This window comes from Terrapene carolina, unplaced genomic scaffold (assembly GCF_002925995.2).
Source record: "Terrapene carolina triunguis isolate 2854851 unplaced genomic scaffold, T_m_triunguis-2.0 Scaffold68, whole genome shotgun sequence".
In the NCBI taxonomy this organism is placed as follows: domain Eukaryota; kingdom Metazoa; phylum Chordata; order Testudines; family Emydidae; genus Terrapene; species Terrapene triunguis.
In genome coordinates, this window is record NW_020664419.1 from 10931705 (window position 1) to 10959701 (window position 27997).

Genomic DNA, 27997 nt, shown 5'->3' on the forward strand with positions numbered 1-27997 from the left:
TTTTTCGCCTGGGGCGGCGAAAAAGCCAGAGCCGGCCCTGGCCTGATTGTCCTTTCACTCCAGTGTAAATCAGGAGCAATTCCACAGGGGTCACTGGAGTAACACCAGGGTCAAACTAGTGACTAGCCTGGAACATTCAGCCTATGCTGAACAATCATGAGAAGGGAATGCTGAATATCTCTCAGTAGACTATGGGCTCTCCCAAGATGATTAAACAACAGAGTGGATAGTTCCCAAAGAGAGTCCTCTTCAGATCTCTTCAGTCCCGGAGAGATACCAGCTGCTGTGGTGAAGTCTTGAGCTTTGGGGTGGCAGTATAACAGAAAAAAAGTAAGAGGAGATTCTTCTGAACTCCATCTAGGAGACTGAAGGCCTGTCCATTTGGAACACTATTCTTCAGTGCCCTTTTATGAAATGGCCCTTTGTTATGCCACATTCAAGCTGTACTTTTCTAGTGCAAGAGAGGGACACGCCTGGTAAAGATATTATTGTGTCCATTCTCAATAGTTGGCCTTTATCTTGTTTAGATTTTCTTGTAACTATATTGCAAGAGTCCTATTCAGTAAAGCTGTGTTTACCCAGCTGTCTGAACTTCTCATGGACAGGTGCGCAGCGTAGATAGGATGCAGCACCAGGGACTGTGGGAAATATGAAAGGAGCAAGACATTTTTTTTTTAATAAAGACTTAGTAAATTGAGTGGATGAAGGGAAAGCAGTAAATGGATCATATCTGGGCTTGATCCTAGCTGGCGTAAATTGGAGTAGCTGCACTGAAGTCTGTGGAACTATGCCAATTTACAATAGCGGAGAAATGCTCCAAAGTTGCTGGGACACAAATATTGCCACAAGTATCGAATACGAGCTTGTAAGGATAAATGACAATGCATCAGTTTGAGAGATGTTAAAGCACCCCCGGAAGCATTGCACAGATATCCTGTAGCAAAGGAGACCGGGCACTGGATAGGATATAGGTTAAGTAGGCGTTTATAACAAGATACAATAAAAAAGGCCAGTGCAGATTTCCGCTGCATCTGTTGAGATAACACAGAGTGGGAAGGGAGCGAAAACTGTGGGAGGTAATGTGGATAAGACACAGTCTTAGGAGACCTGGGTTCTACTCCTGGTTTTGTCATTGACCTGCAGTGCGACCTTGCTCAAATCACTTCACCTTTCTGTGCCTCTGTTTCCCCTGGCGCCTTTTGTCTGTCTGCTCTAGTTAGGGTGTAAGCTGTCTGTGGCAGGAATTGTCTCATTCTCTGCATTTGTACAATGTACAGCACAACTGGGCCCTGGTCTGTTGGGGCCTGTAAAGGCTACAATACTAGTAATGTATGCAGTGCTGTTGTAGCCATGTCAGTCCCAGGCTATGACAGAGACAAGGCGAAGAGCTCTGTGTAGCTCGAAAGCCTGTCTCTCTCCCCAACAGAAGTTGGTCCAAAAAAAAATATATTGCCTCCCCCACAACATTAGTAAGGCTATGTGAGACTCCATGCAGAATACTACATTCAGCTTTGCTTGTCTCTTTAGAAGGGTGTCAGGTTCCAGGCCTGGCAGAGAGAAGCAGAATTATTTCTACAGACTCTCCCCCACAGCCAGACAAGGGGAGTCATCTGAACTCCAACCCAAGAGTTTGCCAGAGTAGTATAAAGCAGCCTTACTGCAAGGAACAGTCAAACCCAGATAGTGTCAACTGCCCCCATTCGGAAGTGTGGTGTGAATGGGTGCTAGTGTTTGTGCTGGAATACGGTGGAAATCACATATAGATTCCTCCCATTTGAACTCTTAGGGCTCGTCTACCCTTAGAAAGCTACCATAGCACTGCTGCAGCTGTGCTGTTTTAGCGCTTCAGCGTCGACATTACCTATGCCCATGGGAGGGGTTCTCCTGTCGGTGTAGGTAATCCACCTCCCCGAGAGGTGGTAGCTAGGTCAACAGAAGAATTCTTACTTCCATCTACCGCTGTCTATACAGGGACTTAGGTCGGCTTAATGACGCCACTGGGAGGGGTAGGGGGTGGGGTGGATTTTTCGTACCCTGGACCGACATAATTAAACTGGCCTGATTTTTTAGTGTAGACCAGGCCTTAGCTTAAAGGCACTTCACTTAACCTCACCTTCAGCCACAGGTTTGACTAGAATCCAGCCTGAATCCCCCACATCAGTGCGAAGTGCTACTTGGCCAAACCAAAAATGTGTCCTTTGCATGGCACCCATTCTCTGTTTAAAAAGTCAAAAAGAGGCATAGTGAAAATAATAATAAAAAGGACAAAGCCCCACACTCAGCTTCCAGCGCATATAAACACACAATTTAGTCTTCAATAGGCAGTTCTTTGGAAAGAAATGAGTGGTAAAGGTTACAAGCTTTCACTTGAACAGAGCCCCGTCAGAATGCTCTTTGGCATTATTCACACAAATGGAACATGCCCGTGGTATTTTGTTTCACTTAAGATGCTCTCTGAGGGTATATTACTCACTGGACCTTGTGTTTTTCCTTTTCCTTTCTGCACAATGCACTGAGAAATTCCAGGCATATGACTCAGTGGGTGGTTTGTGCAGGAAGCAACCTGCAGCCTGAGTGTAATAAACACATTGCTGCAGAAATACACCCATCATCAGATGTTCCTTGTGCTTTGGCACGACTCAACAATAAAACTATGTATCTTGACTTGAGCACGGAAGAGAAAATACAGCCGGAGAAAGAGCCAATACTTGTAAGATTACACTGTTGCCGAATACTCTAGTCAAACATAGTACTACACACGACACAGCTGGGAACAAGGATTGTCGATCACACAGGCAAACAGTTACCACATTGTAGTAATAACTTCTTAAGGTGGAATTGCCCATCCTACTGTAGCTGCACTCTGTCACTAGGTGGTACTGTGTATTACATCTTCATGTCTTGGAAATCTACTTCATTCTAATCCCTCACTTCTTAAGTGAGTTTGTTGATCACAATGATTTCTGTATTTAGTTTATTGTGGGATATTTTACTTCTACATAAAGAATATAGCCCCCAGCTCAACAAGGTACTTAAGCACATGCCTAACTTTAAGCATGTGAGGAACCAAGGCCATAAAATCCTTCTATATTAGCTGCTGCTGAGCCCTGGTGCTTGATTTATATCCCTGCTGTTAAAATATAAAACATATAAAATAGTGAGTAGCTGAGGGAATTGGTTGTAGTCTTTTCACTCTAGACAATAGAACTGTTGAAGAAAAAATTATTAAAAATTTCACAGGAAGTCCCCCCCCCCCCCTTTTTTTTTAAAGCTTTTGATTGTCAAATAGTTTCAACCAGTTCTATAGGTGGTTGTGAAATTTTTACAAAAAAGTCCAAGCTTTTCAGGGGTTTTCTGGGGTGTGAGTTTGTGTGTGTTATAAAAATCAAATGTTGGATGCAAAATTTGATCAAAAGGTCAACATTTGGGTAATTTTGACCAGCTCTAGACAGCTAGTATGAAATCGATCAGTTCATTAGTCATCAAATTTATTACTGGATGGAATCTGTTTGGGGGCTTATGTTGGTCATTGTAGGTCCTGAGCCCGTGTCCATTGAAGTCAGTGCCAAACTGCCCATCCATTTCTCTGGTTCAAGATCAGGTCCTTAGTCCAGGTCACAGTGCCTGGCCTGCACCCATCCTGCTCAATGACACTTTTGCCATTGAGTTCAAAGGTTGCAGGATCGACCCCTAACCATGCAGATGTCAGCACCACTGAAAACCATTACAGGTGGACCCCTCATCTTAGCACAGAGGCAAAAGATTGAATGAGCAGGAAGACGAAGCTACCCTCTCAACACAGGGGGAAAGCTTTTGCTGTCAGTGCTCACGTTGTACATGTTTTATGTATGAAAAATGTCAGTCTCCAAGCCTGATAATCCAGCCTGATTCCTAGGCATCACAGTCACTTAACAAAGACATACAAACTAACCCCTCTGCAGCAACTTCACTTTTATTCACAAGATAAAAAGCCTATGACATAGACAGTGCAATTATTCTGCATAAATTAGTGGACTGCACAATGTCCCATTCAGAAATCTACTCAATACGTATGTGACAGAAGCACCTAGAGACTCTTACTGAGATCAGCTCCCTATTGTGCTAAAAGAACAAGGAGTCCTTGTGGCACCTTAGAGACTAACAAATTTATTTGAGCATAAGCTTTCATGGGCTAAAGCCCACTTCATCAGATGCATGCAGTGGAAAATACAGTAGGAAGATATATATATATATATACACACACACACACACATATACAGAGAATATGAAAAAATAGGTGTTGCCATACCAACTCTAACAAGACTAATTGATTAAGGTGGGCTAGTGCATAGACAAGAGACAATACCCCTGAAAAGAGCTTTCAGTCTAAATAGACAAAACATGGCAGGGGAAACGGAGGCAGAGAAAGGTGAAGTGACTTGCCCTAGGTCACATAGCAGGTCAGTGGCAAGGCTGGGAACAGACCTCAGATCTCCTGAACCCCCATCCAGTGCACCACCCTCTGGCCTACACCACTCCTCTTATGCAACAAAACCAGTGTTGTTGATTTCCCCCCACAAGCACCCCAAATGAAATAGCTTGCCCAGCACCTCACTGAGCTAAGCTGTGTTCAGGCTATGAACATCAGCTTCAGAATAGAATACGCTGACATCGTAGATCCATAGATCTGTTCAGAGGTCTATCTTTGTCCAAAACATATGCTATTGCTATTCAACTCAGTATTTTAAAACGATGTTTTCTTTACAATTATAAAACTGTCAAACCCATCAGTGGCCCATGGATTGCTCAAACTTACAAACAGCAAATCAAGTCATTTCTGGGTTTGTAAATGCATAGCTCTCAGGCAGTTTAATGCAAAAAGAAAGACACAGATTGGTGGGCAATCAAAGTTAAATCTGTGGTGGTGACTAAGATAGGAGGCTTCTCCAAATAAATGGCTTCCCACTACCCAGCTGCCAACGTACAATACTCAATCAGTCCGCAGTCATTCACTCCCTGTGCGCATATGAACCTGAACTCTGCTTCCGAATTCTAAGCAGCATTTGGGTTTTGCTTCAGATGAGTTAGAAGCGGAATCATCTGCAAGCACTTTAAAAAAATGAAATTTGCTTTTGAACGGAAGACAGCGTGGAGCCGAGCGCAATTCACAGCCTGTGAAGGAGAGAGAAGAATCCCAGGCAAAATGCAGGAAAATCAAGAGAACAAAGAGCAAATGTAGGGGAGGAATGTTTCTGCACATGCTGTGCTGAATCTGCAAGAGAGAGAGAGACCCTAATCATACAATATCATTCACTTTTTAAATAGCACCATTCATAAAAGAGTATCCTAGCACAGGAGTTGAGTTGTTCGTTCTGGTATCCTGGCCAAGTCCCAGTGTAATTAATCATTTTCTGTCTACCTCAATTTCCCCCTGCAGTTTGCATTGGATATGGTCATATTCTTCACTTCCTGTCCTAAGTTGTTCAGTGGTGTTGCTAGAACTTGAGCTATTGGAAAGGCAGTGCTGGAGAGACAGAGATCCCAGACTTCCCAGGTTGGGGTGGAGAACATTTGCACAGTAAGAACAATACGGGTTGAACGTGCCCTGGGAAAAGAGGTCTGACATTAGCAGAAAGCTTTTGAGGCAACCTTGCCTTTGAAAACCTTTTGGGGAAAAATCTCTAGAATGCGTCCACACAAACACACACAAAATTCCCTAGAATGCAGCAAACTTTCAGAACACACCGAAGCAAATGCTCCATTGAGAAATACTGTGTGTATCGCATATTAACAACAATTAATTTCTAGGGAACAACAAGGTGTTTGTAGTGTTATTACAGAAACTCGCATTACTCATACGACTATAACAGTCTTGTGAACTGCTTCTGATGTAATTAGTTCTACTGAGAATATGGTTTAAGAAATAAAAAGCAGTAACGTAAACCAGCAATTAACAGGTAGGATAAAATTAGCTTCCATCCCCCTGTGGGAATACTGAATTCATTTCCAACAGCGTGTCATACATATTCCCTACTGAATTTGGATGATCAAGTTTCATCTACCTCCCAGTCTCTCAAGGCTGATTAAAGAGGGACAGCAAGTTTTAGGAGTTACCCACTAGACTTTGATTGGGGAGGTGTGCTAACACAGGAGGCATGGCACCATTAAGTGATTTAACTGAGCCTAATCCAAAACCCATTAAAGTCAATGGGAGTCTTTCAATCCACTTCAGTGGGCTTCGAACCAGTCCCCTAGAGCAGTACAAAGAAACATGTGCATTTTGAACCTCCAAAGTTTGGTGTTGGTCAGATGTGGGATTTGGGTTGGGTCAAGAGACAGTGCTGCATGAAGGCAGACCATAGTACTTTTAGAAGGCAGCAGAGAGAGACTAGGCCTCAGGCAATGGGCTGATCCTGCAATCCCCAGTTCATATAAGCAATCCGTACCGATGTGAGAGATCCCAGGGAAGACAATGAGGCTACTTGTGTCTGAAGGGGTTAACAGGATCAGGCATCAAGAAACAATGGCTGAAATCTTGGCTCCATTGACGTCAATGGGAGTTTTGCCGTTGACTTCAGTAGCTCCTTCAGCTCTTTCACATTTTACCCGCACATAAACCCCTTCACTGGATGTTGGGGGGGAGAGGAGGGATGAATTAGTTAGCTTCTGTTAAGTACTTTGAGTTTAACAAGTGATCAGTTTTACTGTCACTGTTATAAAATTGGGAGCCAAGGCCTTCTCTGTAGAGCCCATAATGAGAATGCTACTCCTTGGATAGCACAGTTCATCTGTGGTATCCTTCAAGTCAAGGGTTATGACTTTCTTTTAGTTAGAGGTTCAGTGAGTTATATTTACTTATGCTACATTATTGGGTGGTGCAACGTTCAATTAAAGCGCTCAGCAGGGTTTGCATCTATGGCCTTCCATACCGAAGTGCAGACCGCTACCACTTGAGCCCAAGGACCTAGGCACTGAGCCAGAAGTGCACTGAAGTCAGCGGAAAGGCTCTCAGTGCCTTTACTGGGGTTTGGATGAGGACAAAGATCCATTAGCTGGAAGCAGGAGCAGGTGGTGGTCCTCTATGGAGCAACCACAGAGAGAGAATGCTTAACACATTTACCAAAGGGATTACAATGGGACAGGACATTTCATTAGCTGCATGAGCATCTCACCACTTTCTGTTGCACTGCTTCACCCTGGCCATCGCTTACAGAAACACATATCACTTCATAACAATTAAAAGAAATCCATAGACTATTTTTCCTACTGGGAAGACAAGAAGATTCATTAGAGTCCCCTACATGACAGATGCCAGGAAGGCATTCAGATACAGTGGTGATAGGCATGGTATAAGAACCTAAATAAAACAATAACAACAAAAATATCACCACCTATAGTATTTTAACTTTAAGGCTCTATTAACAATTGATTGAGAGAGATATTATTGAACAAAATTATTTTAACAAAAAGGTATTTTTACAGGGAAACATAGTGGACTGGCTAATGTGTTTGTGTACTATTTCCCTCTAGTGGACAGAATCAGAACTACAACAGTGTGTCCTAGCCCCCGAACTGGTAACCTCTAAGGAGGGTCTCCTTTAGCTGAAGTAGTAGGGACCTTGCAGCTTTTGAAGTGGGAGGAGAATTGCTAGCACCAGGATGGTCCCAGTGGCCATTGTATGCACAGTACTGAGTACCATTACATCTTAGGTGGCCCTTTAATTGTTACAATAGACAGTTTTACTTCGCTTCCTTTTCCCACTCTCCCTTGTTGCCACCACATTAGACCTTGGCTTTGTGATGTGGGAAATCATTTCAGTGGGGAATTCAGTGGTGGTGTTTTCTAAGCAAGGAGGTGAGGTAACAGAGGCACCCTTTCTATTCAGATCTAGGGGTTACAGTGGACGAGAAACTGGATATGAGTCAACAGTGTGCCCTTGTGGCCAAGAAGGCTAACGGCATTTTGGGCTGTATAAGTAGGGGCATTGCCAGCAGATCGAAGGACATGACCATTCCCCTCTATTTGGAATTGGTGAGGCCTCATCTGGAGTACTGTGTCCAGTTTTGGGCCCCACTCCAAGAAGGATGTGGAAAAATTGGAAAGAGTCCAGCAGAGGGCAACAAAAATGATTAGGGGGCTGGAGCACATGACTTATGAGGAGGGGCTGAGGGAACTGGGATTGTTTAGTCTGCAGAAGAGAAGAATGAGGGGGGATTTGATAGCTGCTTTCAACTACCTGAAAGGGGGTTCCAAAGAGGATGGATCCAGACCAGTGGTTCCCAAACTTCAACAACCTGTGAACCCCTTTCACTAAAATGTCAAGTCTCGCGAGCCCCCTCCTAAAAAGGAATATTTCCAGGGATTTTCTCCTTTACCGGAGTATAAATTATAAAAGCAGTGATCTTGGAAAAATAAAATTTGTTTTTATGACATGATTATTACATGCTATTTATTATTAATTATTATTTATCATTACAGTATTTTTATTACATTATGAAAACGGCAACACTCTTCCAAGATCTCATTTTCGTAGCTTGTATCACTTTGAATAAGCCTGTTATAAGACAAGGCTCCTATGTTTCATCAAGGAGCATCAGATGTGAAACAGCATGAAGGTATTTAAGAAACCAACTCAGAGTTCCTCCTACACAAGCATTCAGGTCTTGAGCAGTCCAGGCAAACAACGCACGTTACAACAAAGCTTAAACGTGTTCTTCATAATAATTTTAAAAACAATACTAGCTGCCTATTTAATTTTAAAAACAGCAAAAAATATCCACCTCCCTTTCCATTTTTTATAAGGAGTCTTGAAGTTTAAATCTCCTCAGTGTGATAGAGATGCTTGCTTTGATCTGCTTAGCTCTTGGAAGTCCAGGGGCTCCGGGCTGCTGGCCCCGTGCTGCCCAGGGTCCCTAGGGACAACTCTGTCCGCCATTAGGGATTCTTTTCCTGAGAACCCCCTGTAACATTTCGCGAACCCCCAGGGGTTCACGAACCCCAGTTTGGGAACCACTGATCTAGACTATTCTCAGTGGTAGCAGATGACAGAACAAGGAGTAATGGTCTCAAGTTGCAGTGGGGGAGGTCTAGGTTGGATATTAGGAACAACTTTTTCACTAGGAGGGTGGTGAAGCACTGGAATGGGTTACATAGGGAGGTGGTGGAATCTCCTTCCTTAGGAGGTTTTTAAGGTCAGGCTTGACAAAGCCCTGGCTGGGATGATTTAGTTGGGGATTGGTCCTGCTTTGAGCAGGGGGTTGCACTAGATGACCTCCTGAGGTCCCTTCCAACCCTGATATTCTATGATTCTATGATAGAGCTGACTATAGCACATCACTTCCCACAGCCAGGTGGCAGCCTGTGCTACTGAATAGGACGCTGCGTCAGAAGCTCTAGGCCCAACTCTGCCACTGACTTACTTGTGTGAGTTTGGGCAAGTCACCTCATCTCTGTTTTCCCTTCCCCTTACCTATTTAGGGCCAGATGGTAAACCCATCACTGGGGAGCAGTTACACAGCAGTCAGTAGGACTCCTGCAAATAATGGCTCAGCAGTGGGAGTGAGGATTTTAAAATGTAGCCTTTAGATTGCAAGCTCGTTGGGTCAGGGACTATTGCTCTCTCAGTGTGTTTGTATAATGCACAAGGGGACCCCAATCTCAGCTGAGGGTCTAGGAGCTTCTGTAGCAGAAATCATTAATAAAAGATCTCAAGCTGCAAAATCCCCCTCTTCAGTTCCATAGATTATTGTTTACATTAGCTCCCTCGCAGGAATTCAAGATTTTGGCTGGGCACTATATTTAGCCTGATAAACTGCAGATATTTTTAGGTCATTCGCCCTTTGACACACCAGTATATTTCTCTGAGGAGAAAATTTCAGCTCTCACATAAATGATGGGAAAATACAACTCCCAGAAACTCGAATGGTTCTAAAATTGGAACCAGGAGTTAAGACCCGACAAGGATAGTTTATAGTATAAATACGTTGTGTGTGTTATGCCAAATGCTTAAGGCGTAGTGTCAGGGACCCTCTGGTTGAGTTAGCTGGGCTCAACTGTTTTCTGACAGTTAAGACCTCCCACTTATTTACAGTTTAGCTTTTACCATAAGAGGAAAAGCAGTTGCTGAGAACTGATCATCTCAAACAGAACAGAACATGCTGAAAATGTCACATACTTACTTCGTGAAACATTTGCTGAAAAGCAACATCCAGAATGTTGTGTGTTTTTTTTTAAAAGCCCCTTCAGTTCCCATATCTGAGTCAAGTTTCAGGGCTACGATCCAAAGGGAGAATATTTCTCCAAAAAGGGTTTTACATGGAAAAAACCCCCCACTTTTGAAGAGGAGATGATTGAGGAATTACTGGAATATGTATGAATGAGATCATGGTGGCAATGAAGGAACTTTTCAACTGAGGAATGCTTGACAATATGATGAACTGCTCTAGACCTCTCTCTTCCAGCGTGAATAGATTCCCAGAATGACCCTCTTCTGACTTGAATTCAAGCCACGCTATTTATCCAAATCTCTTATCACCTCCAAATTGCAATGGGCGATCTGATATAGTGGCACTTGGACCCAAACCATGCATGGTTTTGTTTTGTGACACCTCAGCTTGACTGACTGAGGTTTTGCAGAACCAAACCTCACCACCAGTCCTGTCCATACTCTACGTTGTTATGTCAGCTGTGGATTTTTAAAGGATCATCCATTTGACTGGGTAGGCACCTATGCCTGAAAGCCTCTCAGAATTCTTATATCACTATTAAAAAAAAATCAGTCAATCCAAGTACAGTAACATGCTTATAAAAATTCCAAGTACCAGCAAACAATCCCTACTCCAACAAAATGAGTACTAGCATGGGACTGGCCATACAAATATATTAAGCCTTTGGGTGTGCCTGGTTTGAACTAGGCGTTTCCACAGGCCTGAGCAGACCTCATGCAAGTTAAGCAATGTTAGCTTATAGTTGCAATAGATGGTATATTTGCCACAACTCAGGCTTTTACAAGATCTGCCAGCCTAGGCTATGAAACTCACATTGGTCATCAGCTCTGATGGCATAACCACCAGAGGGTTGCATTCACTAACTCTTTGAAAACTCAGCTTTGCAGGGGTTATACATTTATTGTTTGTGACAGAGTTTACAAGTTAAGCAACCAAACAGACATCTTGTAACTTTTGCCAGGTGTCTGCCAGAAGTTAATCCTCCACTGGGGTACCAGACGGGCGTTTACAACACGAAGTAATTTGACCTTGGAGAACTTTTCAAATTTGAAATGAAGCATTGTGAAATTGGCCTGATGCACAAGTTCTCCTTGAGGGCTGGTTACTAAGACCTATGTAGAGCCAGCTGTTTTGGAGTTCTGAGTGGACAAAATGCAGTTAACACACTTCTCCAAAACAAAAGAAACAACTAACCCCCTCACCAAAAAACCCAAAAGCAAATGTTAAAATCCTATGACAAAAACAAGCGTTGCCGAATAATCTTCAAACTCAGAAAAAATAAACTTTTCTGCCTTGAATCTCATCATGAGAAATTTCAGAGTGTCTGGTCGATGTGTTAAAAAATGAGAGGAAGGTCAAAAACAGGGTTGAGATTAAAACAAAATTATCCTATAACTTTAATCACTAATGTAATGTGGGCAGGACTCACAGGAGTGCTGGTAAAAGGCTGGGCTGTATTTCTGGCCACAGTCACATTGCATGGGTCAGTGTTACAAAGGGTTAACTCCCTTGTCACATGACAGTGGGTCAGTATTCCTCAATTGTAGTGGCTATTGTTATAACTACCATGACTGCCACCCCAACCTGAGTCCCCTCTCTCCCCTTTCACTCCCTCTATCAGAAGACAGTGATTTTTAAGTGTCTAATTTGGGTTTGTTTTTCCCAAACACTCCCAGTACCCCAGAGTGAGCTATTTTTCTCCTAACAGTTGGGTGCCATCTTTTGAATGTGAAGAGCGCTTCTGCACAAGTGCAGATGATTCATCCTAACATTTCGGATCTAGCCACAAATAAAATTAGGGAAGGATCTCACTAAAGACACTAATCAGCTCCACCTTTGTTCCTAGGCATCATCACATCACCACCCACTCCATGGAGTGCCTCTTCACTGCAGTAGAGCATCGGATGGCTTCTTTTGCAGAGAGGAAAGCACATTTTCCTATGGACGTTGTCTTTTACGAGGCAAAAGAAACTGATGAGAGCACTCCTAATTTGGAGGCATCAGCATCTCGAACCATAGCATTAGCTTATAGATTAGTGTGCATTTTTTTCTTGTGAAGAGGAAACCCACCAAGGGCCAAATCATGCAATACTTACTCAGGCAAAATTCCCCACTGGGTTCAAAAACTTCCAGAATACTGTGCCCCATGCAAGACCATCACTGGGAACAGGCACAGTTTCTTTACCAGGAATAGGCTGCTGGGTGAAGCCACACTGATCTTTTTATTACAAGTTATAAGACCAAGTTATGTGAATTTGAACAGTTGAAGTGAGTGGGTGTTCTGTCTGAGTATGGATTGCAGGATCTGGTCCCAGGTAGTCTACCTATCGGAGAGCTTGGAGTTGGTTTCCACCAATCGTGGGGTTTAACAGTATTCCCCTTGGGGTTTGAGTGACTGTATTTCTATTATGCACAGGCCAGAACCCTGGGTGTTCGTCATTTTTGAGGTGGATGTTATTTCTCATTGGGATCATCCCATGTGGGCAGAAGCAAAGAGCAGGCATTGGACAGCCCAGGGATTGGGCAATGGAATTCAGAACTTTTAAATTTTGTCATTATTCCAAATTCATTCCAGGCCGGTGTCAACTGAAAGTTATTAGTATCTGCTGTCTGGTTGGTGGCCCAAGCTGATGTTCTCACTTGACTTCCTACTGGTCCGGACTTGACAGTGTAAGAGACTACCCCCCAACCCAAAGTCTGTACTGGCCATCTCTACTCCAAAGGAAAGAATGGACCTGAAGGATCCTTTTACCCACAGAGGAGGTCCTTGCAAATCTAGGTTGTAATAGTGTGGAAGAAGCTTCCACTGCTGTATACCCTGCTTTGTTTCTTCTGTAGATAAACCCTGCAAAGGGACTCAGTCTCCACACCTGACCATCTGATCCCTTTCCACCAGCACTAAAAATGAACTTAAAAAGGTACAGGTAGGACAATGTGGTTTTTGTTTTAGTTTTTGCTTCCCATCAGAGTTGGACAATTTGTCACGTGACTGTGTGAGTCCTGCAAGGCTGGGTTTGCAAGGAGTTAGTGAACACAGCCCTGCAGTCCTACGTGGTTCTTTATTGGCTCACTCAAGCTGGCGGTAAACCAGCTGGTGGGGTATAGCTTACAGGATCAACTTCAACAAACTTGAGCCTCCAAATGGAGTCCCCCAAGGCAGTCCATTCTCCTCCACTTCCCCCCTCCCTACTACTAGCAAGCCCCTAAGCCTCTGGTCCCATCCCAAAGCCTCCTGAAGGTAAGAGGGGTTGTGGGGGTTTGGGGGCCAGTGAGGGAGCCATCTGATGGGAGGGAGATTCCCTTCTCTCTCAGCTGTACAAACAACCTCTGCTCATATTCACCGAACTTCAGCAAGTGTGGGCTCTTCGCCACATTGAAACTCGAACCCAAGGTTCAGTCCCAGCTGGTCTGGGGTGCAGCGTAACATTCCTCACAGCTCCCTTGTGCTAGCTTTCCCTGGAATTAGCCACTACTCCCCCATGCAGAGGCTCGGCTGGATGGCAAGGGAGGCCAACAAGACCCAGTCTGCGCATGCCAATTTGGCATCCTGTGCGGGACGATTAGCACTTGACTTTATTTGAATATTTCACGTTATTAAAGTTTTGGCTTCTTTCCTGCTGGTACCACTCTGTGGCCGCGTTATGGAGGAAGCAGACTGCGGTGGTGGTGGGGACTTGCCAAACTGCTGACGACCCTGACAGCTCTAGAAAGGCAGGGAAAGTGATCAGGGAAACTGGGCCGTGAGGAGGAAATATCATACAGAGTGAACTTTCTTTTTAAAATGTCTAGTGAAAATACCTCAGGCCAGGAACTTATTGAACACCTCTTGTATTGTCTCCAACCAAGCTGCGAACAGGCAGCCAGGCACAGTTACCGCTCTTCCCCAGACTGGTTTTATTGCCCACTCAGATTAGTTTTCTGGCACGGATGAATTTGTAACATGTTTGCTTTTTCTCCCCTCCCCTTCCCACCTCTAATGAGAAGGGGGAGTGAAGCTTAAAAACCAGAAATGTCTTGAGTGCTTTATGAAACATGTGGGGATAATTATCCCTTTCTGGGATTCTAGTGTTTTAAGGAAAGCCGTTCAAGTCTCATAAATGCTTAACTATGTAGCAATAAAGGTCTGAGGAGTCTCAGGGGCGGGTAGAGAGTCTGCTGACTTGCGGGGCGAAAGCGCTGGGGAAAAGGCACCGTGAGCGCCTCAAAGCTGGGAATTATATGAACTGCCTCCCTCTGAAGTGCCTGACCCATTTACAATGCCGCAGGAGACAGCTCCTCCAGGGCCTGATCCTGGGCACCTTCAATTCCCACTGATGTCAGCACCTGACAGGACTGGGCCCTGGCTGAAGATAGGTTTGTTCATAGAGCCATTGCACAAGCTCTAGGGGCCTGTCTCTTACACTGGAATCAGATACATTTAAATCACAAAACAAAAAGAACAAATACACCTCTACCCCGATATAACGCTGTCCTTGGGAGCCAAAAAATCTTACTGCGTTATAGGTGAAACCGCGTTATATCGAACTTGCTTTGATCCGCCGGAGTGCGCAGCCCCCCCCCCCCGAGCACAGCTTTACCGCATTATATCCGAATTCGTGTTATATTGGGTCGCGTTATATCAGGGTAGAGGTGTATTGTAGCAATGTCATGATGCTGGCTGCCATCACGTTGTTCGTTCCCTCCTTCTCCTCCCCCCCCCCCCCGGATCTGGTGTGTCTGTTTAGACTGTAAGTTTTCTGGGGCCAGGACTGTCCCTCATTCTGTGTTTGTGTGGTGCCTGGCACAATGGGACCCCGTTCTCAGTTGTCCCCGCGTGCTACTGTAATAAACACAGTAAATTAATGTTGCATAAGTGAAACTCACTAGTGGACAGATTCCCCTCTCACACCATTGCAAATCAGGAGTATCAATGGAGTTAAACCGGCACAAAACCCAGCACGAGAGCAGCATTAGGCTTGTTGACTTCAGAGGAGTCACTCCTGATTTACATTGCTCTGAGAGATCTAAATTAGGCCCCTGATCTCTCTTCAGCTAGTTAAATGATAAACTTATCTGGCTCTATTTTCTTGCCCACCCCACACTCCCACACCCCTAATCCCTTGTTTCCTCAGACCGCCTAGCTCCAGAGCTGACTAGATTAATGTGAAATGCTAATACGCCAGACGAGAAAGGAAAGCAAAGAGCTGGCTTGCTTGAATTCCACATTAATCTAGTCTGCTACGAAGCTTTAAATCAAGAGCCCGAAGTTTTACCAGTTTGAAATGATAGGTTTAACATTTCAGCCCTCTCCTTCCTCCCTGCCGCATGCGCCCTGGCTCATCTGGCTTTGTAGAGCCGTATGGCAGGCCCGTGAAAGGCAGAACGCCTCGTTGTGGTTACACATAATAAAATGTTTTCAGAGAGACTGGAATGAGAAATGACGAAGATGAGGATGGATCTTTCCCATATGCCTCCTGGGGGGGTGAAATCCATGTTACCCACATATAGTGCCTGAATGTCTGGACGTCATGTGCAGGAATGCCAAGTCCCCGTCTCCCTCAGGCTGAGGACAGGGAGTTGGGTGGAGACACAGCCTCACCATAGCTGGTTTCCAAGTCAAAAGCTGCAGTGATGGCTGCAGTCCCACTGCCACGTGTGGAGGGTGTTAGGGCCGATGCGATCGATGGGCTTGTGGGCCCAGCATCATCTCCTACGGGCCGTCCCCAGTGGTCACCCCTCATTGTTCAGTGAACAGAGTCTGCCTGCTTTGCACTTTCCTTCACACCGGCTTAAGTGGCTCGCAGAGCTCTGTGTGAGCCTTCTACACATAGGTGCTGGAAGTAGGGGTGCTGGGGGTGCTGCCGCGCCCCCTGGCTTGAAGTGGTTTCTATTATATACAGGGTTCAGTTTGGTTCAATGGCTCTCAGCAGCTCCCCCACTATACAAATTGTTCCAGCACCCCTGCTTCTACATCTGGATGAATGCCACCCAAAGCCCAGAAATCCTTGACTCTCACAGCACTCTGCTACATAGGCACCATCCCTTCCCTTTGCAGGTGGGGTAACTGGGTCACAGAGAGGCGGAGTGGCAAGAAAGGGCCTCCAAGCTCTTTGCCAGCGCCATGACACTCATTGTAAGAATTAACCTATTTGAACTAAAATCAACTACTTTGTACAACAGCGCCCGTGACGTGCTAAGCCCCGGGCAGAAAACACACTGAAGGTGGATTCCTGCCCTAAGGGGCTTACAATTTCAGTGCTGCACTTGACAGACAAATGAGGATAAAACATGCACAAAGGGGTAAAGGAGGACGAGGGTTACAGAGATAATATTATTTGGTTACTCAGTTAAGCACGTTCATTTAGGGGAGCTGCAGATTTTATTTTCTCTTGTCAAAGCGGAACACATTCAGATGGTGTCGGTAGCGCCGCAGAGGCAGCGTGCTTGTTAGGACATGCCTATGAGGTACGTAAGTTTTACGCCCATTTCACAAATGGTCAATGGAGGCACAGAAAAGCCAAGTGACTTGCTCAGGAATCCTGGCTCACGGAAGCTTTGAAAGAGAGAAGCCACGAATCAGTCTTGTGGTCAAAGCACAGGACTGCACTTTCTCTCAACCCAGCTGTAGTCTGTTCTAAGACTACATACAGCAAGACAGATTTCAGCCTGCATGCAGAAAGGGATCCCTGTCTCCAGAGTGAAACTTTCTCTGCTAGTAAACACTGTTAGGCGATGAGTAGAGCTCTTGGTTTAATCAACTGAGAGCTCTGTGGAATAAAGGAAAAGGCCGGGTTTATTATTGAAGCCTTTCAAATGGATCTAGAAGTCAATGGGCTGGATCAGGGCAGGCTATCGAGGAGTCACTGTAGCTTCTTACAAGCTATGTCAAGCATTTTCACGTACAAGGGTGTGCTGAGACTTAGGGCTCGATCCTGCCCCACACGTGTCAATGGGAGTTTTGCCTTTGACTTCAATGGGAGCAGGATCTAGGGTCTGGAGTCACCAAAACCACAGAACCCTACAGAAATCACTGGAGCCTGCCTGCAGAAATTCTTCCTCCTAGCTCACATTGCCTTTATCCTCCTCCCACAGCATCCCAAGAGGACTCTTCCTCCCTGCTCATCCCCCCCCCGAACTCCTTCCCCCCCATCTTACCCCTTTTTCTCTATTTTTGTTTTTACAACCTGTCTTCCTCTCCTTCCCCTCCTCTGGATTTCCTTCATCCTCCCTTTCCTCTTTCCTGGCCTGCCAACCGGACAGAGTCAAAGGGCCAAATTCAGCCCTGTGCAACTCCTTCCTTTTCAAGGGGCATTGAAGTTCACTCACACAAGGTTAACGTCTGACCCTTGGAGTCTCACAGCCTATACCCTGGGTCCTTCCCCATGTGTCCATATGTAGACAGAACTGGATTAAAGAACAGTGAGATCTAATATATAGGGCATTAGACAGAATACCGAGACCTTGTTTTTATTCCTCGCTCTGCCACTGACTCACTCTGTGGCTTTGGGCAAGTCACGTCACCTTTTTGTGCCTCAGTTTCCCCAGCATTAAAATAAAGACGATGGTAAAGTGCTTTGCAATCTAGGGACAAAAAGCGCTGTGTAAATGCTAATACTACTGCTATATACTGTCTGTGAGCAATTAAATGTCTGCAAGGTTTGATAGCAAAGCTCCACCCAAAACTGTTCTCTGTCCAATCTCCAGCTTCAGACATGCTAAGAACAGTTGGTTGGATTTTAAACAGACTGTAACCCAAACAGACTGTTACTAACATTATCCCCCTGTCTGCTGAACGTTCTGACACTGCACAGACATGGCGAGGAAACTAAAAAATTTGCCTATGGACTCTGAGATTGAATAAATAGTGAAGGAACTTTGAGAGGTCAATCTATATGCCGGAGTGGTTTAGAACTGTATTTACCAAAATCCCGTTTAATTGCTGGTCAACCCCCCCACCCAATCCTTGATTTGTGACTATTTCCAGAAATAAATGCACTGTGTTTATTTCAGTATGGTTCATGGGGGTCACATTAGCTATTCATGGTATTCAGACAGCTTCTGGGCACTGGTGAAAATGCCCCAGATCCCGACAGTTCCATGAATTCTAGCACAAGCAAATGTTTGTCTCAAAGTTCTGGAAGTAAATTATTTGCCGTTTTCCTTTTTAAATGTATTTCTGCCATCCAGTCTGGGAGCTTCCCATGTAATTTAGGTGACCAGTTACAGGATATGAACACAACATAGAAAACAGTAGAAGCGAACAGGTTTGCAAACAACGCATTGGCAAAAAAGTTATTTCATAGAATCGTAGGATTGGAAGGGACCTCGAGAGGTCATCTAGTAGCCCAGTCCCCTGCAAACCTGGTCCAGTTTCGACACACAAAATCAGAGGGCACTTCCAATAATTTCAGCCTAAATTTGTAACAAATATTACACGTAACAAACAGCCTGAACCACTCCAGCCACGTTTGCTTGCTAGTTTAGTTCCAGCTTTAAAGCTAGAGACGGCAATATCTAACGGAAAGGATGCAATTCCTAGCTCAGTCCATAGTGCCCAGCATAACTCTCTAGAAACGCTGCTATTCCAGCTGGGCTCTGCTAATTCATTGCTGCTATTATAAACACAAGGCTGATGGGATTTCATTTGCTTTCTCAGATCTCACACCAATTGTTGAAAATAAAGGAGGCTGCATTAATTATATTGAGGCCTGCAGTGTCTTTGCTTTGGGCAAACCCACAAAGCTGGCCTTCGCTAGCGTTCCTATGTCAATCTTGGAATGATGCCCTTCAGCATAGTGTCAGCTGCAATTCAGCATACACGGGCTTAACAGAAAATAGTACGAGGGGTTGAACTTCGTGGCTGTGCAGACAATATTTAGATGTGGCTTAAGAAGGAAAAAAAAACAAACCTGAAGATTATTTGGCCAAGACCCACAAATTGTTTTCAGGGTTTGTGTGGTGGAAACGGCACAGTAACCTCTAAGGAAAAACAAACAAACAAACAAACAAACAAAAAACTTGCCCTGACCCATCAGTCTAGAACAAAACCAGAGCAAATGCACATCGGTGTTTGCAGGCAGGACTGCCCAAACATTTGGCTATTGCATGCACAGTGCATAGAGTTAGACAGAGAAATACCAGTTGGATTGTTGCATTGCTACACACACACACACATTTTTATTCATCCTTGGCCTTAGGAATCAGATGGTAACACAGTTCACTCACTGTTAGATTCAAACTGTGATCGAGAAGTGAAAGATCTACTCTATTGCCAATCACCCTGAGCCATTCAGTCCCCATAGAACTACATCCTCTGAACAAACAGAAAATCCCCGCCCTAATGTTTTCCTTCCCATCAGATGAGTTGTAGCTCTGACACTGGATAGGAGGCTCCGTAGAGCAATGGATCCTTCAGCTTCGTGCACAGCCTGCCCCAGTCCTGCATGCGGCCATGCAAGAGCTGCCCAGAGCCAAAGAGTCTGCATCATACACACAGCTCTCGGAGACCCTACACTCCCCTTACCTTGCACAGTGGAGCTGCATTGCTTCTGCTGAGGCAGGGGCAGCATGAAACCCCCCATAGTGCACTACTAGTGTTCCTAGGGCAATAAGGAGAAAAGAACTCTGCTCTTTTCCAAATTCCCCCAGATGTGATGCAGAGATGGGGCATTTCTAAGCCTATCCCCACTCCGGCATAACAATTTGGAAATATTCTTACATATCCCCATGTAGGACTCTCCCCTCACTCCTGAGCACCCCGTATGAACACAAAGAGTGCCATGCCAGGGAAGAACAATGGTCCTTCAAATCCAGTATCCTGACTCTAGCAGCAGCTAATGCTGGATACTTTGGAAGAAGTCATAAAAACTCCAGCCTAAGAACATAAGAACAGCCCTACTGGGTCAGACCAAGGGACCATCTAGCCCAGTATCCTGTCTTCCAACAGTGGCCAATGCCAGGTGCCCCAGAGGGAATGAACAGAACAGGTAATGATCAAGTGATCCATCCCGTGTCGCTCATTCCCAGCTTCTGGCAAACAGAGGCTAGGGACACTATTCCTGCCCATCCTGGCTAATAGCCATTGATGGACCTATCCTCCATGAATTTATCTAGTTCTTTTTTGAACCCTGTTATGGTCTTGGCTTTCACAACCTCCTCTGTTAAGGAGTTCCACAGGTTGACTGTGCATTGTGTGAAGAAATACTTCCTTTTCTTTGTTTTAAACCTGCTGCCTATTAATTTCATTTGGTGACCCCTAGTTCTTGTGTTATGAGAAGTAGTAAACAACACTTTATCTACTTTCTCTATACCGGTCATGATTTTATAGACCTCAATCATATCTCCCTTTAGCCGTTTCTTTTCCAAGCTGAAAGGTCCCAGTTTTATTAATCTCTCCTCATATGGAAGCTGTTCCATACCCCTAATCATTTTTGTTGACCTTTTCTGAACCTTTTCCAATTCCAATATATCTTTTTTGAGATGGGGCGACCACATCTGCACACAGTATTCAAGATGTGGGCATAGCATGGATTTATATAGAGGCAAAATGATATTTTCTATCCTATTATCTATCCCTTTCTTAATTATTCCCAGAATTCGGTTTGCTTTTTTGACTGTCGCTGCACATTGAGTGGATGTTTTCAGAGAACTATCCACAATGACTCCAAGATCTCTTTATTGAGTGGTAACACCTAATTTAGACCCCATCATTTTATATGTATAGCTGGGATTATGCTATCCAATGTGCATTATTTTGCATTTATCAACATTAAATTTCATCTGCCATTTTGTTGCCCAGTCACCCAGTTTTGAGAGATCCTTTTGTAGTGCTTCGCAGTCCGCCTGGGTTTTAACTATCTTTAGTAATTTTGTATCATCTGCAAATTTTGCCACCTCACTGTTTACCCCTTTTTCCAGATCATTTATGAATATATTGAATAGGACTGGTCCCAGAACAGACCCCTGGGGGACACTACTATTTACCTCTCTCCACTCTGAAAACTGACCATTTATACCTACCCTTTGTTTCCTATCTTTTTACCAGTTACCAATCCATGAAAGCACCTTCCCTCTTATCCCGTGGCAGAGAGCCTTTGGTGAGGGAACTTGTCAAAAGCTTTCTGAAAATCTAAGTACACTATATCCACTGGATCCCCTTGGTCCACATGCTTGTTGACCCCCTCAAAGAATTCTAATAGACTGGTGAGGCATGATTTCCCTTTACTAAAACCATGTTGACTCTTCCTCAACAAATTATGTTCATCTATATGTCTGACAATATTGTTCTTTACTATAGTTTCAACCAGTTTGCCCGATACTGAAGTCAAGCTTACAGGCCTGTAATTGCCGGGATCACCTCTGGAGCCCTTTTTAAAAATTGGCATCACATTAGCTATCCTCCAGTCATCTGGTACAGAAGCTGATTTAAATGATAGGTTACAGACTACAGTTAGTAGTTCTGCAATTTCACATTTGAGTTCCTTTAGAACTCTTGGGTGAATTCCATCTGCTCCTGGTGACTTATTACTGTTTAATTTATCAATTTGTTCCAAAACCTCCTCTAATGATACTTCAATCTGGGACAGTTCCTCAGATCTGTCACCTAAAAAGAATGGCTTGGGTTTGGGAATCTCCCTAATGCACTCACTGCGCCATATTAGATAATGGAGGGGTGATTTCTTTCAAAGCCCTCATTAAAACTCTCCCCTTCTCATAATATCTTTAAAAACCTGGACAGTGGGTAGCAGCTGGTTGTGCTCTGACCACAGCTTATTGTGTTGACCATAATCACCTCATGGTTTCCTTGTGCTTCCTGGTCCACTGTCTCTTGTCTTAGACATAGATAGTAAGCTCTGTGGGACAGGGACTGTCTTTTTCTGTGCTTGGACAGTGCAATCACTCTTCACGCTACTATAATTCAAATAATACATTTCTTCCTGACCTCAGCTGGTATTCACCTTATGCCCTGCAGCATGAAGACTGATAGACCTTAGGACTGGGGCCTGCAGTTTGAAGGGGCCCTAGTGTAGCAGTGAACCATGGAGCAGCAAGCAGGATGTCGCACAGATGGCCGCTCCTTGCTGCTGGGTCAGGACATAGGGAGAAGAACCATTTGGGCCCAGGCAGTGGCTGGGAGGAACAAGACGGATTCCTTTCATGGAGCTGGGTGGTAACATTCCGGAGGCACCAAACCCACTCTAACCTTATTTCACCCTGATAGTCCTTTATGGTTTTTATAAATGATCTGTAGATGCCACATCTGTTGTAGCCACCATCAGTATAAAGAGCTAGATGGGTGCAGTGAGTGCAAGCATTAGCCCTTCGCCCTCCGGAGAGCACAGCTCACCAGTGAGATAGTTTAGGTGGTTTCCCACCAGTATATCTCAAAGCCACCCACATACAGTAATTCTGCACCATTGGCATGCTGTACCCAGGAGACAGCTGCTACTTGAATGTATTGGGCTGCAGATCAGGAGTGTGTGGGACCACGGTGCACTGACAGAGCCATATCTGGGAATTTAGGGTATGTCTACACTACAAAATAACACTTGCGGCTGGCCCGGTTCAGCTAACTCGAGTTTGTGGGGCTCGGGCTGTGGGGCAGTTTCATTGTTGTGTAGACCTCCAGGCTTGCTCTGGGACCCTCACAACCCGCAACACCTACCTAAACTTAGCCTGGTGCTCTCAATCTGCGACTGCCCCAGACATTGAAATCTAGCCCCCAGAAATCACGCACATATTTTCCTTCTCCTCTTCCATTCCCACCCACTCTCCAAAACATGACATGACTCAAGCAGGAAATGCTTCAAACTCTGGCACCCTCCAGCCAATCTCATGATAGGTGAACTGGTAAGTCCCCCACAGCAAGTGCAGTTGTGCCTCTGGGTTATTAGCTCTACTTTGTAACAAAAGGAAGGGAGAGTTGAGTGCTGGGCAGAATGTTGTCCCTAATTTGCACAGAGCTGTATAATCCTCCTTTTTTAAGGACAGTTTAGTCCTGGGAAGAGGCAGAGATCCCGTGGCTGGTGTGCACAATGCTTTCAAGATGAACTAGCAGCAGGGAATTAATATTCTCCAGGCAGACAAAACTAGGGTAATTGAGGCATTCTTTAGATCAGCTCAATAACAAGCAGCTGAAAAAGTCTCAGGCTCAAAGTAGGAAATGATTATGCAGGCAGGCTCTCTGGCTAGTCACAATGTTATTAAAATATCATGTCAATGTTTAGAGATGGTCGGATACCGGGGAAAATTATTCATAGAATACATAAAAGCACCGTGTTATGTGTCAGTAAAGGTCAGCCTGTTGTAATATAGCTTAACAGAAAACCTAAGAAGCAAGACAATCAGTATTACATACCCTCTACTCCTCCACCCCGGGAACTCATCTACCACTAGCACAACCACAGAGAACATCCCACAACCTTAACTCTGGCCAAGGATGGATGCGTGCTTTTCAGCACCTCTTTCCACCAGATTCCAATATTCTCCGCAACTGAAACACACCAGATTTGCCCCCCACCCTTTCTGCAAAGTTCTTGGAATCTACACACACTCAGGTTTAGGGAAGATCAAGTGGTTTTGTGGCCATTTTACAGATGGGGAAATTGAGGCACTAATGTGCAGTGACTTTCCCAAAGTGAAGTGAGTTTCCCAAGGCTACAGAAAGTGTCATTGCCAGGATTGGGATTGGCCGTGAGGCCTGTCTCCTAAAATCACACGTTTATCTGCACCTGACTTGAACCCTTGATTGTGAAACTAGGCTAGAAATCCGACGAGAACAGACTACTTCATGAGATTTCTGGTACTTTCAGTTCCAGAAATCTTGAGGGCCCAATTCTGTGAAATGCTGAGCTCCCTCAAGCTCCCCCTTGAAGTCAGTGGAGTTGAGGATGCTCAGCGCCTCACCAAATCGGCCTCCCTAGCTGCAGTCTCTCTGTCAGCATTTTGGCACTTCTGCTTCCATTCCTTTCTCCAACCAGGCGGTGCAGAAGAGCTTGAAAGTAAGATGTGGTCGACAGCAACAAAATAAGGAGGTGTGGATTGTATCAAAGCTCTGGAAAGGTTCAGTCTGAAGAAGGGCAAAGGCCCAGGTCGGTTCTAAATCTATCCAGCCCCGGGCAGTCATTCCTAGTCGATGTCAGTTTTTAGAATGCAGGCACCAATGTTTGGCCATGTGATTTCTCTGGCTGTTCTAATGAATGAATGGGGTCCCTGCAGTCACTGTACAGTAGATTTACTGCTTGTGCACATTGTAGAAGAAGCAATTTAGTTGAACATGGTGAGCCAGGTTCACCTCTGACTGCAGGGCAAATCCTGCAGTAAAACCATTGACTTCAAAGGAGTTACACCAGGGTTAGATTGGTGGCTTGGATTAAGGATCCATGCAGGGGCATAAAGGAGCCAGCATAGCTGAGTCAGCATGAGGGGGAACAGCTGGTATAGGCCAGCAGCTAATTACTAGTGACTCCCCACCTCCAGGGCCAGGGGTAAACAAGAAGGGAACTTGCACAATTCCTTCCCTGTGTTGCTTCTGGGGTACTGCAGCCACATTCTACCCCATACACAGAGCATGTGTCAGACTCCATTCTAGAACTGGGGAATTTACACTGGTATAAGGGAGACTAGAACGCAGCCAGAGTGTTTGGCTTAATTCACATGGAGCATGCATCAGTTCATTGCAATAACGTCCATGCAGCTTTCAGAAGCGGTCTCTGACACAAATACAATCAGCAACTACCGGGGGGGAGAGGGACTGGGGATTCATTTAGTTATGACTGTTCATTGCTACCTTCCAGGGCAAACTGATATTTTAAAAAACCATCTGCCTGTGCCTGCTGAATTCCAAACAATACGGCGAATCTGTTGATAAAGTTAGGGGGACCAAAGCATTCAAGATTGTTCATAGTGGGAATGAACCAAAGGTTGCTGAAATCCATGGAAAGAATTCCAGTGATTTCAATGGGCTTTAAATCAGGTCCATTACACACAACTATGCTGAACATGGCGACTTCCAACGAGCAGAGAAGGCACATACTAAGCAAACTAGTTTAGCAAAAAATGCCTTTTCCAAGCACAGGTGTGGATCCATCAATCCAAGGTCTGATGTTATCTCAGGTATTCAGTCCAATCTGTGACCATCCTAAATGTCCTGACTCAGTTGGTTAGCATTTCCCTTCGTTAACGAGTACAACCTTGCAACATTGTCAGGAACATTCACTAGCTCGGACACAAAATCTATTTGCCCACCCTTACCATAACGATGAGAAAAAACTCAAACGGTATTTTACACACCAACCTAATTAAAACCAATATTATTTCAGAGTTTTGTGAGGCTGGATTCGTATATAGGACTTCCACCATTTAATTTTGTTACATTTTAAAGCCCACTTTTAATCATTTTCTGCATGCAAATTATAGCTCTTCAGGGCTAGATTCAGCAGCCTTATTCATGCTGAGTGGCACCCTACTCCTTGTGGAGCCAGTGGGAATACTCAAGGAGTAAGGTGCTACTCAGCACGAGTAATGGTGGCAGAGTCCAGGCCCTGGTGAATAGAGAAAGTTTCACGAGGAGAATTTATGCAGTAGAGTGTGATCCCTACTCCAGGCCAGAATTTGCCTCCCTTACATATACAATAGGGTATCTTAGGGCTTGCAGAACCTGGCCCTCAGTTTTGACTCAGGCAGAACTCCCCTGGATCTCAAACTGTTTTTGTCTGTCCCCACATCTCTTCCTATTTGTGCTGAGTAGCCTCAATTCCCATTGACTTTAATGGGGAGCTCACGGTGTTCAGCATTTTGCAGGACTGGGTCTCGTCTGACTCGAGTGGGAATTTTCCCAAGCAGGGACTGAGTCAAGGCCTCAGGATTTGGCCCAGGGTTTTAAAACCATTGCTCCCTACCTGGTAAACCGCTCTGGAAATGCACCATGGCTTCAGCATCAGCTGCAGGACCCGCAGATTTCCAAACCGGCAAGTCCTCAGTGCCCGTGAAGTCAAGTTCCACACCAGGCTGTCCCAACTGTACAGCAGATCCTCAAAGCCAAAGAGTACAGCAGCCATGCCAGGTAGTCTCATGAAAGACACAGCACCCCCTATCAAAGGCAGTTAGCTAAGTCCTAGACTCCTTATGAAACGCAAGGTTCAAGTGTCACAACGATTTCCATCAAAGGAGAAACAGCTGTAGCCAAAATAAGCCGGTTGGGATGTTTCTGTCCCCTCCTTAAGGAAATTATTTCTTTCAAAGATCCATATGTATCGTCTCAAATCAAATTCCGCTGCCCCCAGGAATCACTAGAGACAAGGTAAAAATATCCGTCCCGGGGTAGGCAGGGAATCAGACATCCCTCGCAAAGGGCTTCTTGGTTACTTTGCATCTCACTTCCCAGCTCTCTGCAGTGGAACCGAGAAACATACTTAGATCCAAAGTCATCACTTAGCTTTCAAAGTGCTGGGATTCCATCCAGGGGAAAAAAAAAAAAAAAAAAAGCAGCTCTCGCTCCTCTCTGCCAACATTCCCAAGACATTCCGGTTTTAGGCTTAACTCTTTCAAATGCTACAAAAAACAGCTGAGAGGATGGCTTTGCAACATGCAAAATCTTATCCTTTATTTTAACACACTGAATAACCACTGAATATCTACACCAGAGTCTTTTTACTACAGCGCTGGAGTCTTTACAGTTTTGGGACACATAATGGTACTTAGCACTTATATAACACATATAACATAATCATTAGTTGAGGGCTTGTGACTCCATTAGAAAAGTTGCACGCGTTAAACCAAATTGATTTCAAATCAGTCTAGTCAAACTTGTGTAAACCCTTAATGTAGACATATTTAACCCAGTTAGAGAGAGGATTAGCCTGCGTCCATGTATTACCTAGTTAAGCGAGGGTGAAACTGACTTAAGTACGTTTACATTAGGGGTCTGCACTGGTTTAACTAACTCAATTTAAAATCCAGTTAATTCAACTGCTGCACCTAATATAGAACCAGTCTAACTAAACCTCCTAACACCTGTGGGAGGTAGATAGGTAAGAATTAATTTCCACATTTTACAGATAGGGACGCTAAGGCAGAGTTAAAGTGTCTTGCCCAAGGCTACACAGCAAACCAGTGGCAAAGCTAGGATTAGAACTCAGGCCCACCTGCCTCTCTCTCCATGCTGCTTTCACCCTTCCATTCCACACTGCCTCCTGTAAGGAAAAACTGTAAAAGGAAAACTAACAGGGCCTGATCTTGCAGCTAATGGGTGTTGATAGGTGAGCCCTTCACAGGATCAGGCCCAGGGGTAGTTGAGCCCACTCAGCACCCGTAGGAGACAATTTTCGGAGATGCTAACCACCCATAATTCCAGCTAACATCAATGGGAGCTGCAGGTGCTCAGCACCTCTGAAAATCCGACACTGGGATCTCGCAGGACTGACCCACAAGACGATGAAAACTGAGCATTCAGAGGTTCTAGAAGAAGTCTTGACACCTCAGATGGTATCAAGAGAGAGAAGAGTGGGGAGGGGATGTTAATTGTACATTGATCTTCCACAGTTTATAGAACAGTTACTTTGATCTGTAAGGACTGGAAAGAATAATACAACTGGCACATAATGACAATAGTACAGCACTGTATCAGCTCATTCACCAGTTCGGTGTAATGCTAGGACAATACAGCTGCAAAATTTATGTTCGCAGCCTAATTGCTTCTTCAGGTTTTATAGCAGCATCATAAACATCATAATATTTCCTTCTGACTTATTAGCTGCTATTCATTTGGTAGCACATCATTTTCTCTCTCTCTTTCTGTAGGTCTGTCTTTCTC

At 44.7% G+C, this 27997-nt stretch overlaps 1 protein-coding gene across 1 annotated transcript in view; it reads right to left on the minus strand.

Annotated features, from left to right (window-relative positions):
* The window catches only part of FRMD4A (FERM domain containing 4A), a 266873-nt gene extending 240356 nt beyond the window's left edge, over positions 1 to 26517 (minus strand). The window contains exon 1 of the mRNA XM_026648647.1: positions 26085 to 26517. Within this exon, the coding sequence (XP_026504432.1) occupies positions 26085 to 26258 (174 nt within the window). The 5' untranslated portion in view covers positions 26259 to 26517. The remainder of the gene's footprint in view (positions 1 to 26084) is intronic.
* Between the last annotated feature and the right edge of the window lie 1480 nt (positions 26518 to 27997).